The following is a 14353-nucleotide window of genomic DNA, read 5'->3' as shown; positions in this document are numbered from 1 at the left end:
GTGTATTTGTGTCAATAGGAGAGGCCTGCTGGTGGACCATCCACCCTGCATCCAAGCAGAGATCCGAGGGAGAGAAAGTTCGTATCGGAGACGACCTGATCTTAGTCAGCGTGTCGACAGAGAGATACCTGGTAGGTCAAGTCCAATATCTCAACAATGAAACTTACCTGTAAGTGAGAATAAAATGAGAAGGTTGAAGAAATTTCACTGGGTCACTGGAAAACAAGTTTAGTACAAAGACTCCGATGCATATTTTTTTGGATAGAAAATGTGCAATTAATTTAGCTAGAATCTAATCAGTTCAGTTAAATAAAACTTTATTTACTCCCCCTGCAATTGCAGAAGGGGATGCTACCTTGGTCAACAAATACACCAACAATAAGTGAAAGTGGAGAAAAACCCCACTGCTCATCATGAAGCTAAAGCAATCAAAGATTTTATGATGAAGAGCCATGTCACACAAAGTAATGAAGCTTCCATCCCGGTTGGGGTGGCTGCTTGCCATCCCGTGCGGTTGGCTTGTCAATATTGCGGCTCTTGCAACAGCCCTACTAATTACTCTAAAAATTATATGTGTTTTTCTTTATGTTAAAGGGACTATTTGTAACTTTCAGAAATGCTTCTTAACAGCGACACCTGTGGCCGTGAAATCAACGAAAGTCAGCGTCGGGCTCGCGCTTGCTCGCTCTAAATATACCTGAATGAGCATCGCTCAAAACAGTGAGGCGACACACGTCAGCTAAAACCACAATATCACTCTATATTTCAGCTGCTTGGCAGTAATGTTAGCTGACCAGACGAAGGTCTCTCCATGAACATGATTTAGATCTGATCCTAGTGTTGGCTTTTCCTGCCTAAGTGCAGGCTGAAGCAGCGGGGCTATGCAGCGTGTCTCCCTGCTCTCTCCGTCCGCAGCCGGAGAGAGCAGAGGAGACACCGGCACCCAGTCGGTAACGAGAAGACAACGTAACTCTCTGCACAGCTCCGTCACTTCACAAGACACGGAAAACCTCTGTTGGTCTGGAGGAGCTGCAGCAGCTATTTCTGCACAAACGTCCACTGTGCATTCACTAGATATCCTCAGAGCTAAATTAACTCTTCTGCAGTGTGTAGTGAGCGCGCGTTCACGTCTAGAGGTGGAGCGAGCTGATCGAGAACGCGCGCGCTGTCTGAGCGAAGGCGAGCAGGCAGAGGAGCAGGGTACAGCGGCTACACGCGAACGCGCATATGCGAGCGCGCATGTGTGCCGACCAGCTACATTTATACGCTTACAAAGTTACTAACAGTCCCTTTAAGTCATAAATACAATACATACAAATACAGGCACAAACGACACTGCACATAATGTTTGCAAGGTTGGAAATTAGCACCAGCCACCAGCCAAATGCTGGTAAAATATGCAAGTAGCTGCTAGATTTGCTTCACTCACCAGCCAAAAAAAAGCAACGGTAATCTATGGAGTGGCAGGTGGACAAAAAAGTTAATTTTCAACACTGCTGCTATGTTTCATCTGTAGCCTGCTATTCCAAAGTGTGACTTACCAGCTTGCTGAAAACAATTCAGATGATTTAGACATTATGGTCAGTTAGCATTTTGATTTGGATGCCATGAACCAAAGCACTCCCACAGTAACTCCTCTTCAAAAAGTAGTAGACAGTGTTATTGTTTGGTTTCATCAACAGAGAATCATCTGTTTCAAACTCACCATCACACACTTGAAAGAATGTTTAAAAAGACGATGGGTTAATTACAACTCGAGCATTTCTCATTAAATCGGCAGGCGTCCACTGAGTCTCTCATTTCCAGATAAGAGGTTTTTGTCTCATGAATATTTACAGTTTTTCAGACAGTCTGGATACATCAGATACAGCATCTTGTTTTTGATGCACACTGTATCATCTCTCATTTTCCCTGTGTCTGGTTTTTGCTTGTTAGATCTCTCATAATTCAGATTTTCTCTGCTGTTGTTTTTGGGGCTTCCTTATTTTGCTACCAACTGTTTTCATGTCAGACAGAGTTGTCTGCTCTACACTTGAAAGCGTTTACAGGCCGACAATATGCCAAGTGCATTGAGGGATGGTGTTTTTTTGGAGATTATGCGCCCCACATAGCTGGAGTTATCTGCTTTGGTTCACTGTCTGTCTCAAAAAAAAGCACTTTGGAAAGTTTCATAGCCGTCGGATAGCGTTGATAGCCGTCTCACTCCAGCCAGCCTCAAAGTGACGAGGCAATTCAAGGTGGAAACTTTAAAACTTTATGCTACTATCTGTAATGGAAATCTGATTACGTGTAAAGCCTTCCTGTGCAGGATCTTTTTTTAAATATTTTTTTTTAGGGAAGGCACCCATCTGACTGATGAGCTTAGAGTTAATGCTGTCTCCCTTATGCAGAGCTATACACCCGACCTCAATTAACTTACTTGGTAAAGAGAGAGGAGAGGGGGATTTCAAGAGGATGAGGCCGAGACTTCGAGAGAAATGGAAAGAAGGAGGGACAGCAACGTGCCGCGCATAGGAGAGTGAGCAGCGTCGGCTTCTAGTGGCTGCTCTGGCCCCTTCAGGGAGGGAAATGTGCAATTAAAGCAAAACTGGCAAAGAGCCAGACTTTCATCTCCTCCGATGGGAAATCTTCACCTGATTGGGCCCGACACAAGCTCAGCTTTTTGAAGAATGGGACACATCAGAAATTCAGGGAAATGCAATCAAGCGCTCCATCATAGGGGTTGTGACACAGTCTTTTTAGGAGATCGGCGTAATGTTGCTTCACGTCTTTGTGTCCAGTTAGGCTGAATTGGGACAGCAGTTTTGCTTTGCTCTGCATGTTGTGTTCAAGCCCGGTGCCAGGGAGAGCTGGTGCACAAAAAAGTTTGACTTCATACAATTATAATCCACACATCTGTAAACAAATAGGAAAGGAAATACATGATATACTGTACATTTTTGAAACGCCAAGACAGATTAATCAAACCACTAATTGGATGGTTATATTCGACCCAACAATGATGTAAAAGTGCATCGTTTTCAGGGGAATTCATTGAGGTGGAACAAGATGTACCACATTTATATGTTTTTTTCAATCAACACATCAGCTCTTGCAAGGCTGTAGCTGAAGGCTAGCATCATTTCGAGCTTTCACTCACCTCTGAATCCTGCCCGTAGGGAAATGGGAGCCGCTCCAAGTGTTTTCTGCTTATTGTAGAGAATTATCTGGACATTGCTGCATAGATGAAACCCTGATGCAGCAGTGCTTTGTAGCCCAGAGCGTTATAACTCTGTTTGGCACCTCCAGAGGAAGGACACAAAGTTGTTTTAACCTTTTTTTCAAATCCCATCACTGGGACATATCCCTCCTTTTGTGCAGTATTGCTGAAACTCAGTGTTTGTCTACGTTTCCACCTCTGTAGTGGCAGTCTCCACCCTTCTGTCTAAAGCCCTGCATATCATGATTCTCTCTTGCAGCACCTCTCTATCTCCAATGGCAACATCCAGGTGGATGCCTCCTTCATGCAGACCCTGTGGAACGTCCAGCCCACCTGCTCTTCAAGCAACGTGGCTGTAGGCAAGTTCATGACCCCGGCAACGATGGCAGCATCTAGGGCTGTCTTTAAATTTCCATGTCTTCGTTTTCACTGTATAGTTGGTGTCTGGAAAAGAGAGCAACCATAATAAAGAGGGATCATTTCTGCATGATCAAAGAGGAAACTGTTGTATCACAATGTTGTTTTTTTGTTATTATCAGGGTATCTGACTGGAGGACATGTGATGCGTCTTTGTCACGGGCATGATGAGAGCTTGACCATCCCTGGAGCAGACAAGAGTGAGGAGGAGCAGAGGTTAGTAGATTATTAGCTCAGTAATATGCAATACGTACTGGCTTGTTTGCCAGCAGAATAAGACTTGTAGATGGTGTGCGTGGATGTAAGTACAGTGTATATAACGGTATGAAAAGAAGAATGTCCGTCACGCTAGTTAAAGGGACTGTTTGTAACTTTCAGAATTGCTGCTTAACAGCGACACCTGTGGCCGTGAAGTCAGCGAAAGTCAGCGTCGGGCTCGTGCTCGCTCGCTCTAAATATACCTGAACGAGCATCGCTCAAAACAGTGAGGCAACACACGTCAGCTAAAAGCACAATATCACTCTATATTTCAGCTGCTTGGCAGTAATGTTATCTGACCAGACGAAGGTCTCTCCATGAACATGATTTAGATCTGATCCTAGTGTTGGCTTTTCCTGCCTAAGTGCAGGCTGAGGCAGCGGGGCTCTGCAGCATGTCTCCCTGCTCTCTCCGCCCGCAGCCGAGAGAGCAGAGGAGACACCGGCACCCGGTCGGTAATGAGAAGACAACGTAACTCTCTGCAGAGCCCCGTCACTTCACAAGACACGGGAAACCTCTGTTGGTCTGGAGGAGCTGCAGCATTTATTTCTGCACAAACGTCCACTGTACATTCACTAGATATTCTCAGAGCTAAACTAACTCTTCTGCAGTGTGGAGTGAGCGCGCGTTCACGTCTAGAGGTGGAGCGAGTACGCGAGAACGCGCGGTGTGTCTGAGTGAAGGCGAGCAGGCAGAGGAGACGAGGCTGCGGACACACGCGAGCGCGCATATGAGAGCGCGCATGTGTCCCGACCCGGTACATTTATACGCTTACAAAGTTACAAACAGTCCCTTTAAAGGGGTATTCAGTCAAGTTTTTTTCTGTCCACATTTTTGTGTTTTGTGTGTTTTAAGAATTGAGTTCAGAACCTTTTCAGTGTCCACTATATTTTAGGTGTTATTTTATGTGTTCATTTTGGACAAGAATTGAGTAGAGTAAGTAGGGATGTCACGATACCAGAGTCGATACCAGTGAAATTCCAGTATGGGTCTGGTATGTTACAAGAGAATAATTATTAATCTAAATTCCATGGGCAGTGCATGTAAATAGCTTCAGCATAACAAATGCAAAATTTGAAAAATATTCATATATCCATTGCACAAATTGTGGTTTTGTAAGATGTCACATCGAAGAATTTCTTGTCCAAATGTTTGAGCACTGAGACTTAATCAACATCACTGGTGTCCCCTGTGCCTGAACTGTAGCAGTAGCAGAAACTCTACACATTATTTTTTTCCCACTGTGACTTGAAAGACTCATAAATAATAGAAGCCCCCACTTGTGTCTTTGTGCTCTCAGGATAGTCAACTATGAAGCGGGTAAGGGAGCGTCAAAGGCTCGCTCGCTTTGGAGACTGGAGCCTCTCAGGATCAGGTGAGATCAGACCCAAATAAACTCAGTAAATAACATTAAATCCTGGAATAGATTTCTCTCAGAAATTCATAAAGGTGTTGTCTTATTCAGTGGGATCTCTTTATGAAGATTAAATAGAATTGGTGCTATATGTACAAATATCACAGCCACTGTACTGTAGGTTATAAATATACTTCATTCCCTTCTACTTTGAACTGTCACTACAAATTAGTTGGCAAAGTCCTTCAGAAGGTGAGGTTCTGTTTACCATCCCTTTCAATCTACTTCTCTTCACCCGCCTCTTCTTCTTCCTCTCTTTCCTTTCTTTAACTGGCCACCCACGCAATTTCCCTCCAGTCACACTGTCTGCCGACTCTCACTGGGACTACCTGTCAGAGTCTGTACGCTTTGAAATGGCACAGGTGCATCTATTAAGGCACATGTTCTCCTTTTCAGCTGAGGGAGGAATTTTGAACAGTACTTTCCTCTCTGCATCGACAATATAGCGAACGAACGTTAAGCTCCACTGACAGCAAAGAAAGTTCAACTTTATCTGTTTCTCAGTTGACATCCTCATTCCAGCTGCAGATAGGTTTTTACAAACATTTAAAAAATATTCTAATTAGGTGATTTAATCTGCGATGAAGGGTGAAATAGTAAAGTCTGTTATAGAAAAGAAGGAATTCCTGTCAACATGTAAATAAATATATATCAGTGGCATCTTTTTTTCCATTAATTCATAATGTCAGGATTTATGATTTTGGAAATTCAGCTAACATGGATAAATTATATTGCTAGAAAAACTGTTATTTATAATTAACTAATCAGCCTCCAGAATATATATATATTTTTTTTATTATTTTTTTTTTTTTACAAGCTGATTTTTATTTAACAAAAATAAATTTTATTATTATTCATTATTTAATTAAATATTGAATGTTGTTAAATATAAGCAAACGAAGAAGAATTTGCCCAAATAAGTCTAAAACTAAAATCAAAATTGTGATTCACATCAGGAACTGTCTGATCAAAGAATAATTAAACAAGACTTCATATCTGATCAGACATTTGATGCCATTTTTCGGTAGTTTTTGATACTCTTTGATACTGCTAAAGACACATTTCAATTGGTACCAACAAAGTATTTGGGATTTGACATCCAGTCCTACTCCGGAGCAACTCTCAATGCCATTCCAAGTCAGAGTTTGTCAAAATAAAACTACAGACTGCTTTGCATTAAAAAAAAAAAAAAAAACTGCCAGAAAGTTCCTTTAAACTCAGATATTATTGTCAGTGAAATTGTTACCTGTCAATTGCAAAATAAAGGTAACAGCAGTGTGAGGTTTCCAGTGTTGTATCCAACGTTTATGACATCAGTACTCTGTGTTTAGCTGGAGCGGTAGCCACATTCGCTGGGGTCAGGCCTTCCGACTACGCCACCTCTCTACTGGCCATTACCTGGCGCTGACCGAGGACCGCGGACTGGTCCTGCAGTACAGGGAGAAGTCCGACACCAAGGCCACGGCCTTCTGCTTCAGGCCCACCAAGGTCAGTGCTCACTATCCCTGTATAAACATATCTAACAACTAGCTCTGATGTGCCCTTTGAGCAAGGCATTTTACACCACCTGAAAGCTGCCCAGGGTGTTAATGTAAATAAATGTTCTTAGTCAACTTACCTCATTAACAGAGGACTCAAAATATCTTCCTCTGACTGCTTCATCAAAGACTGTAAGCTCTTAATAAGCTCCTGGCTTGCCACAATAAATTGACCTTTTCCCAGCTGCTGAGTAGACAGCACTGTACATGTTGCAGCAGACATTCATGTTGTTCACTGACCCAATAGCAACTGGCTGGGATGTAGCCAGTTTCAATTAGGGAGTCGAGAGAAATCTATCATCGCCACCACTTCAGTATTCACTGTGGTGCATCGAGGGGTTTCAGAATACCTACTTAGTATTCTTTCATTTGCCTTTGCTTATTTCTTTCCCTCAATTACCCACCCTTTTTATCTCGCTCTCTGTTTTGAACTCTCTCAATCCGAGGGCTCTTTAGTTCTTTTGTTTTAATCGCGTGTATTCCAAAAATAAAGATTCACTGCTAAAAATAACCGTGAGAAAGGAGCATGTGGCTTACTTGAAATTCAAATTGAAAATTAGTATTTGCAGTTTAGATGTAGAAGTTGACACAGGAGTAAGATTGTCTCACTTCTCAGTTGTATTTCTTGCTGTCCCGTTGGGGTCCAGTGACTTTGATTCCTAATCTTCTTTAAAGCTAAATAATGCAATTATTTCCTTTTCAACTGTAACTTCTTTCAAAATCTGAATACTGTAGATCCCAATGTAATAGATTCATGCTTTTATGTGTACGTTTTTGTGTTAAATGCTACATCATTATCCTGTGGTGAAATAAACGGCTCAATGCCAGGAGTCACCTTCACAGAGTACCGGTGTGTCCCTGTAGATATCCTCTGAAATCCTCCTGAGTGCTGTCCACTTCGGAGGCTTTAATTTTCCTGACAGCACAGTGTAATTGCCCCCAGTAATCACTATTCCTGCAGGCTTTTTGGGATTATTGGGGATTCATGCTTCTTTGGAAAAATAAATATAGATAGAAACTCTCTTATTATTATTATTATCTCCACAAGGAGATAAGGAGATAGGTCATGTGAGGGGAAGGAGGGAGCGAGCTAGCGCACCAAACTGCATAATATTTTGGGTGGACCTCTCGTGGTTGCAGTGACTCACGCTTTATCAAAACACCTTTTATTGCCAGTTTGATACTGCCTTTGATTGACTGCTGACCACTCACTCACTACTCTTAAGGGGCTGCAAGTGAGACACAGTGGGGGGAAAACAGTCTGCTCAGTTTAATTGTTTTGGATGATGTGTTTTGCTATCAGCTAACAGTGAAAGGAACAGTACACACAACTGAGTGCATCGCCGGCGCACAGCCGCTGCTCCGCGGCCAGAGACACAATTATTCCGTGCCTTTTTGTTGGGCATCAACCTCACGTTTAGACTTGAAGCCTAAATAAAAGTAGGGATGTACCGATACTGGATCGCAGATCAAGTCGCAGTTACGCCTGTGAGACGGGGCTGAGGCGCACACCTGCACAGAGCCGGTGCAGACATCTGCATAGATTACAATGAGAGCCTATTTGTTGCGTGAGACGTGCAACACATGCCTGATACACTTGCAGTCTAGACGGGGGGTTAGCCGGTTGTGGGTTGTATTCATTCAGTCAAACATTACAGTGGTTGTTGCAGACACAGCTGGTGGAGATCTGCACTCTATTGAGTGCACCTTTCTAGTTTTCTATGTATTTCGTAACCTCTTCTCCCTCCACCCGTTGTACACCCGACCCAGTACCAGTTGCTTCCTGTATCTAAAAAGGTCAATGCTTTGCAATGTTGAACACTGGCATTAATATGTTCCCCACTACTCGCTGTCGACTGCAATCAGCTGCATCGCTCCATCTCTGCTGAGCCAGAAATGTAGCAGAGCTAATGAGGCCGGCAGCAACCTCCTGGCAGGCCAATGAATGCACTCTCCTCAACCTGCCTCTCTGATTACCATCTAATCACAATATATCCTCATTTGTCATATTTCAATACCCGTGTGTGTTCGTGTGCTACTTTTCTCTGTGTGTATATGTGATAATGTGGGTTTGTGCCTCTTAATGTGAACAGGAAAAGAGCGACTCAGGCCCAAAGAGGGACATCGACGGCATGGGAGTACCGGAGGTCAAGTACGGAGACTCTGTCTGCTTCGTCATGCATGTGGCGACGGGGCTGTGGCTGTCTTACCTGGCGCCTGATGCCAAATCGTCTCGCCTAGGACCCCTGAAAAGAAGGGTAAGTAGGATAAAATGCTTTTCTTCCACACCTTACTGAATCAGTCCAGAGGTCACATTACAGTGAATTGTTTCGGAGCTTACATTTTACTGACTTATTCCCATTCACATCAAAAAGACCTTCCATTCAACCATTACTGTATATGTCTGTGTAGACATTAAGATGAAAGCTGTGGTTCCTGTAGAAATAGTTCTTGTGGTTTTTGGGCTCAGATAGTTCCTTGTTTTGTAGTTTGTTGCTCACCTAAGAAATACAGGCTAATACATATCGTTTCCTTTCAAGAGCAGTTACTCAATGTTTACTATCTTCCTCTGTTGTGCAGTTATGTACACACACTGTACATAGTGTATGAATAAGCAACATTAGAAACAAGGGCTGGCTATAATTCCAGATTATTGTTAAGGTGACTTGACTTTCAGTCTGACTGTATTGTGACGAAATGATCATATCATTTTATTTTGTCAGTTTTTGTAATAAAAAAAAAAAAAAAGACAAAATAAGTTAAAGATGTTAGAGTTTACATTAGACAAAATAATCTGACAGAACAATCCAACTGCCATCAAACATTGTCCATTATTTTGCTGTGATTTTGCATACATATGCCATATTGTGATATACATTGCAGTATATTAATATACAACAGGCGTTGTATAATTATGAACCACTGTTGCATAGTGATACAAATAACTCTGTATATGGTATCTGGCATCTGTCTACCTATGTGTTTACGGTAAGATCCTGAATGTCTGCCATAGCTCGTCTACAACACCTCTAAGCCCGTGTGCACAGTAGCAAATCACACCCGACCAAACCGGTGGCTTGTATGGCTATTTAGACACCTACTCCACACAGGCTAATATTAATATTTAATATCATACAGGCTTAAAATCATTGTCTACCCTGGATACTCTTGACACAACCTCGCTCCCCTGGCACTCACTCGCATGTAGCAACCCATTTAAACGTGATAATGGGCCGCGTGGAGGGTGACAGTTAGTTTTGGGTGAGACAGGGGGGATTAGGGCGGCACATGAACGCAGTTCATCGCTGGGCAAGCCTCCAGGGACATCAAACGCCTCCTTCTTGCTGGCGCCAGGCAGTCCCTGCAGCCTTGGCAATGGCACCTGATATGTCGGAGGTGATGGTCAGTCTACACTTAGACGCCCCCGACTCGTCCCTCTTCTTGATTATGCTGTTTGATTACAGTGAGTCAGGTTTCACTGAGCTGTAGTAAATAAACCCACTAGGTGCAGAAGAGTCTCCTTTCATACATTACGTACTTAAATGACTTTTATTAAAGCTCTGGTTCAATGGCTTATCTGAGAATAATCAGAGAGCAATAGAGATAAGGCTGTGATTGTGTATTTAGGCATCTTTCATTAACTCTAATAGCTGTTAAAACATGCTTCTAAATGTAACTAAATATTAGTCTTATTGGATGAAAAGACATTTACTGATGCCTGGGTGTTTCATCGCCTTATGAATTTGATGGCGTTGGTCCTGTTGTAATGATGAGATGCATATTTATGTGTGTGTTTGTCCTTGTGTAGGCCTGCCTGCACTCTGAGGGCCACATGGACGATGGGCTTATCCTGCAGCGCTGTCAGCATGAGGAGTCCCGGGCTGCTCGCATCATCCGCAACACCACCTTCCTCTTTACCAACTTTATCAGGTAACGACATAGGGGGTTATTCACAAACACCTTCATCTGTCTTCTCTGTCACACAACATGACACAGTGTTAATTCTTGCTGGGTTTATTTGAACCCTTCTTGGTCGTCCCTGTCCTTCCCCCCAGGGCTTTGGACAGCATTGCGGAGGGCGAGTCCACGGCGGTTGCCGGGTATGTTGAAGAAGTGCTGCAGACGTTGAACGACCTGATCGAGTACTTCAAACAGCCCGATTCAGAGCTGGAGCACGAGGAGAAGCAGTGTCTTCTCCGTTCACTCATCAAACGTCAAGACCTCTTCAAAGATGAGGTGAGAGGGGACGATGTGGAGCCCTCTACTTCGGATTAAGGAGCTCTAACAAAATGCTGATTGTTACAGCTTCAGTTACAGATAGACAGTGTTTCCTACAGGATTTTGTGAGACTGTAGTGGGGCGTTCTCCCCCAGAATAAAATGTTGTACAATTTAAAGTTAAATGCATCAATCTGATGCACTTTGTGAGCAAATTAAGAGAGTAGATCTATGAAGAGCTTTACGCTCTTGTAAACAGTTTTGTGCTCTAGCAGTGGTGGAATGTAACTCTAACTCTAACTTTAGAGACCGCGCACTGAGGACAGTCCGCCCTGGTTGACAGTCGCGCCGGGAACAGGGGGCCCAGTCCCTCCCCGCAGGGAGACAAGGCACAGTGAGCACTTAGTCCATGGCCCCGGGCGAGGTCTGGGGGAGGGGTGCTGTAAAGGTCATGGCGAGGGCCATACAGTAGTTACAGCAGATAACGCCGTCCCCGACCGAATCGTAGCAGCCTCCCTTCGATGCCCCCCCAGGTTAAAACTGTTATCTCTGTCAACACTTTCACCGTTAGCGCTGTTGGCACCATTATCTGCAAGCCGCTGGCTCGCCGTCGCCATGTTGAGAGGCAATAGAAATTAAATTTTTTTAAAAGTCATGTGCCTTCAAAAATGATTTTCCGTTCAGTGAGTGAAGTGTAAGAAAAGTATTTTACATCTTGTTACAAAAGTGAATATACTGTGTGTGTAATCACAGATTATTCATGGCAATAATCCTGTCTCTTCTGTAGGGCATGCTGGCCCTCCTGTCTAAATGCATTGACCGGATGAACCTGTACAACAGCGCTGCCCACTTTGGAGAGGTAGCTGGGGAGGAGGCAGGCGCAGCGTGGAAGGCCATTCTCAACCTCCTCTATGAACTCTTGGGTAAGCGGGCCCGAGCGATGAATCACATGAAATATCCACATCCTCTGTCAGCTGTTGACCCTGTGCAGAAATGCAGTATTAATCTTCCCACGGTGTCTTCACCCAATCCTCCTCCTCTCCTTCGCACTTCACACTCTTCGCTTCCTGTCTCGTCTGTCTTCTTCTCCTCCTTCCTTTCTTTTTCTCCTCCATAAACTCCCTCCACCCTCTTCTTGTTTTCCTGTATGCCACATCTGGAGTTCACAGCTGGTGACAGGCTTTACGTGACATTCATTTGTAACTATTTGTGACAAGTGAGCGGAGAGACAGAAAGCCTCTTGTACACGTCTTTCATAATCCGCCCTTCCTTCCATTCAGGTCTCTGAGATCAGTGTGTCACATTGCGAAGCGTTGAGCTGCATATTTGAAGGAAATGATAGCGTCATTAACAAAATGTCAGCCATCACAGGTGCTGACTTTATCCCCTCCTCTCGGGGACCTGTATTGAGTCATGAATGCTAAACTTGTGACCCTGAAAAGTTTCATTTTGGACAACTTTTTCTAGGGTTGTTAGTTTTGCTGTCATTGGAGCTTTCCCATCAACCGCTTCCCCTCGGCTCACCTTGACTGCCCTTATATTCATCACCTCCCCAGCATGTACTCCCACATGCACACACATTAAACACACACGCTCAAAACCCACAGATACACTCCACTGAGTACACTCCAGCCTTCCCCACAGAGGGGTCACCCCCAAGGATGCGAAGGCAGTCTGGTGAAGCGGGTTTTTGCATGATGAATTATGTTTGTCCTGAGCTTCACTCCTTTTCACAGTACCTCTGCCTGTCTATTTTAAAGGAATACACCTAGTTATTAGTGTAAGTTAACTGTACAGGTGGTCAACTTACCTGTTTTAATGATGAGGACATGGATATCAAATTCATCCATCATGCTGAATCATTAGTTTTGTTGCTCCAAGGCCAGATTTACATCTTTCCAAACCACTATAATTGTGTAAACGAGTGCTTTGAAATAGTTTAGAAATTATGGAGTCTGCCCAGCTGTCATGGGTTTATAGATTTTATATTTTATTTAGTGTGATCATGTTTTACAAGTATCTTATCTGCTTATAATTGTTATAAGCATCCATTTTTTGCCAAGTCTTATAAACTAAATTGGGCTGTCTGCTTCAGGTAAATCAATAAAAATACAAATCATGATCTTCATAAAACCTTAACCACCTTTCATGCAAAACTATCAGTCAGCAGTTTGAACAGTTACTATATTTGTCAAGTACTTACTAGGGCTTACTACGTGCTTCAGCCTTTCCTTCATACAGAGCAAGTACTCTACCTTGTGCCGACTTTTTGATATTCCTTATCATAGCAACCAGACGCAACCAAAGCATCTCAGCTAAAAGAACGCTCCGCCTCGTTGCCCTCTTCATTTAACAATAAACAAGTCTATATTTGTTTTAAAACTGTCACCTTTGTCATTTAAAAAGCAAAATATACCTAATAATAGCCTAACAATAAAGCTTATATAGCACTAAAATCAGGATAAATTAAGTAATATGTGAAAATATATATGTGTTGTTGAGCCAACCATTATCACCACAGGTGATTCCTTCACTGCGACAGCCCTAGTACTTTCCTCTTTATGACATCTCATTGTGCATTATGAAGGTTTATAGGAACTGTACATCACTGCAGCAAGGTGAGAGGTTTATTCACTGGATGTCAGATAAAACACGATTTTCATGTTTTAAGTTACTAGTATGCATAATAATACATTATGTAGGTATGTATAATTAATTACAGGTATGGACTTCTTTAAAATGTTACAAAGATTCCCACACACTGACGTCTCAAATAAAGTAGAGGAGGCTCTTCAGATGCTAAAAGAATCAAATTATTCTGTGCAAAACGTGACAAAATGTGACAAAAGATGTGATGAAAATGGGATAGTTTATGCTGGATTTAAAGCACAAACCCTTTCACAATTATTTCTCTTCATTGAAATGTTGCCAGTATTATTATTACTAAAGGCTCAGTCTATTTAATTGGCGGTAATTAGTGGCGGCTTTCCATATCACTTAATATAGTGTATGTATGCTAATGTAACCATTATTTGAAGTCTGCAGTCTGTGTAGCCTCAGGTTCCCCTCTCTGTCTTTTAATTTCACACTCCCATCATTCACAGTGAACATCCTTGCCCTTGCCTCGCAGCTCTACCCGTGTGTTCATATTGAACGGAGGCTTTCCTGAAAAGACAGAATTAAAAGAGATTAGACACCCATCAGTATTCCTTCGGCGCTAAGTGCAGTTAAATTGTTTCACGGGCATTATCAGTCTTGTGTCCCCTGAATCCTAATGGTGAGAAATGAGAACGTAAAGTAATAAGGAGAC

The 14353-nt window shown here is 42.9% G+C and overlaps 1 protein-coding gene across 5 annotated transcripts in view; it reads left to right on the top strand.

The window, feature by feature from the left end:
* Positions 1-14353, top strand: part of ryr3 (ryanodine receptor 3) — a 131489-nt gene that overhangs the window by 37858 nt on the left and 79278 nt on the right. For all 5 annotated transcript variants that reach the window (XM_037750435.1, XM_037750434.1, XM_037750432.1 and 2 more), the window contains 9 exons: positions 19-131; positions 3459-3558; positions 3739-3832; positions 5175-5249; positions 6620-6776; positions 8920-9084; positions 10635-10756; positions 10882-11062; positions 11831-11966. In XM_037750435.1, the coding sequence (XP_037606363.1) occupies positions 19-131; positions 3459-3558; positions 3739-3832; positions 5175-5249; positions 6620-6776; positions 8920-9084; positions 10635-10756; positions 10882-11062; positions 11831-11966 (1143 nt within the window). The remainder of the gene's footprint in view (positions 1-18; positions 132-3458; positions 3559-3738; positions 3833-5174; positions 5250-6619; positions 6777-8919; positions 9085-10634; positions 10757-10881; positions 11063-11830; positions 11967-14353) is intronic.

Source organism: Sebastes umbrosus, chromosome 18, assembly GCF_015220745.1.
Source record: "Sebastes umbrosus isolate fSebUmb1 chromosome 18, fSebUmb1.pri, whole genome shotgun sequence".
Classification (NCBI taxonomy): domain Eukaryota; kingdom Metazoa; phylum Chordata; class Actinopteri; order Perciformes; family Sebastidae; genus Sebastes; species Sebastes umbrosus.
This window is presented reverse-complemented; position numbering and strand designations above follow the sequence as displayed.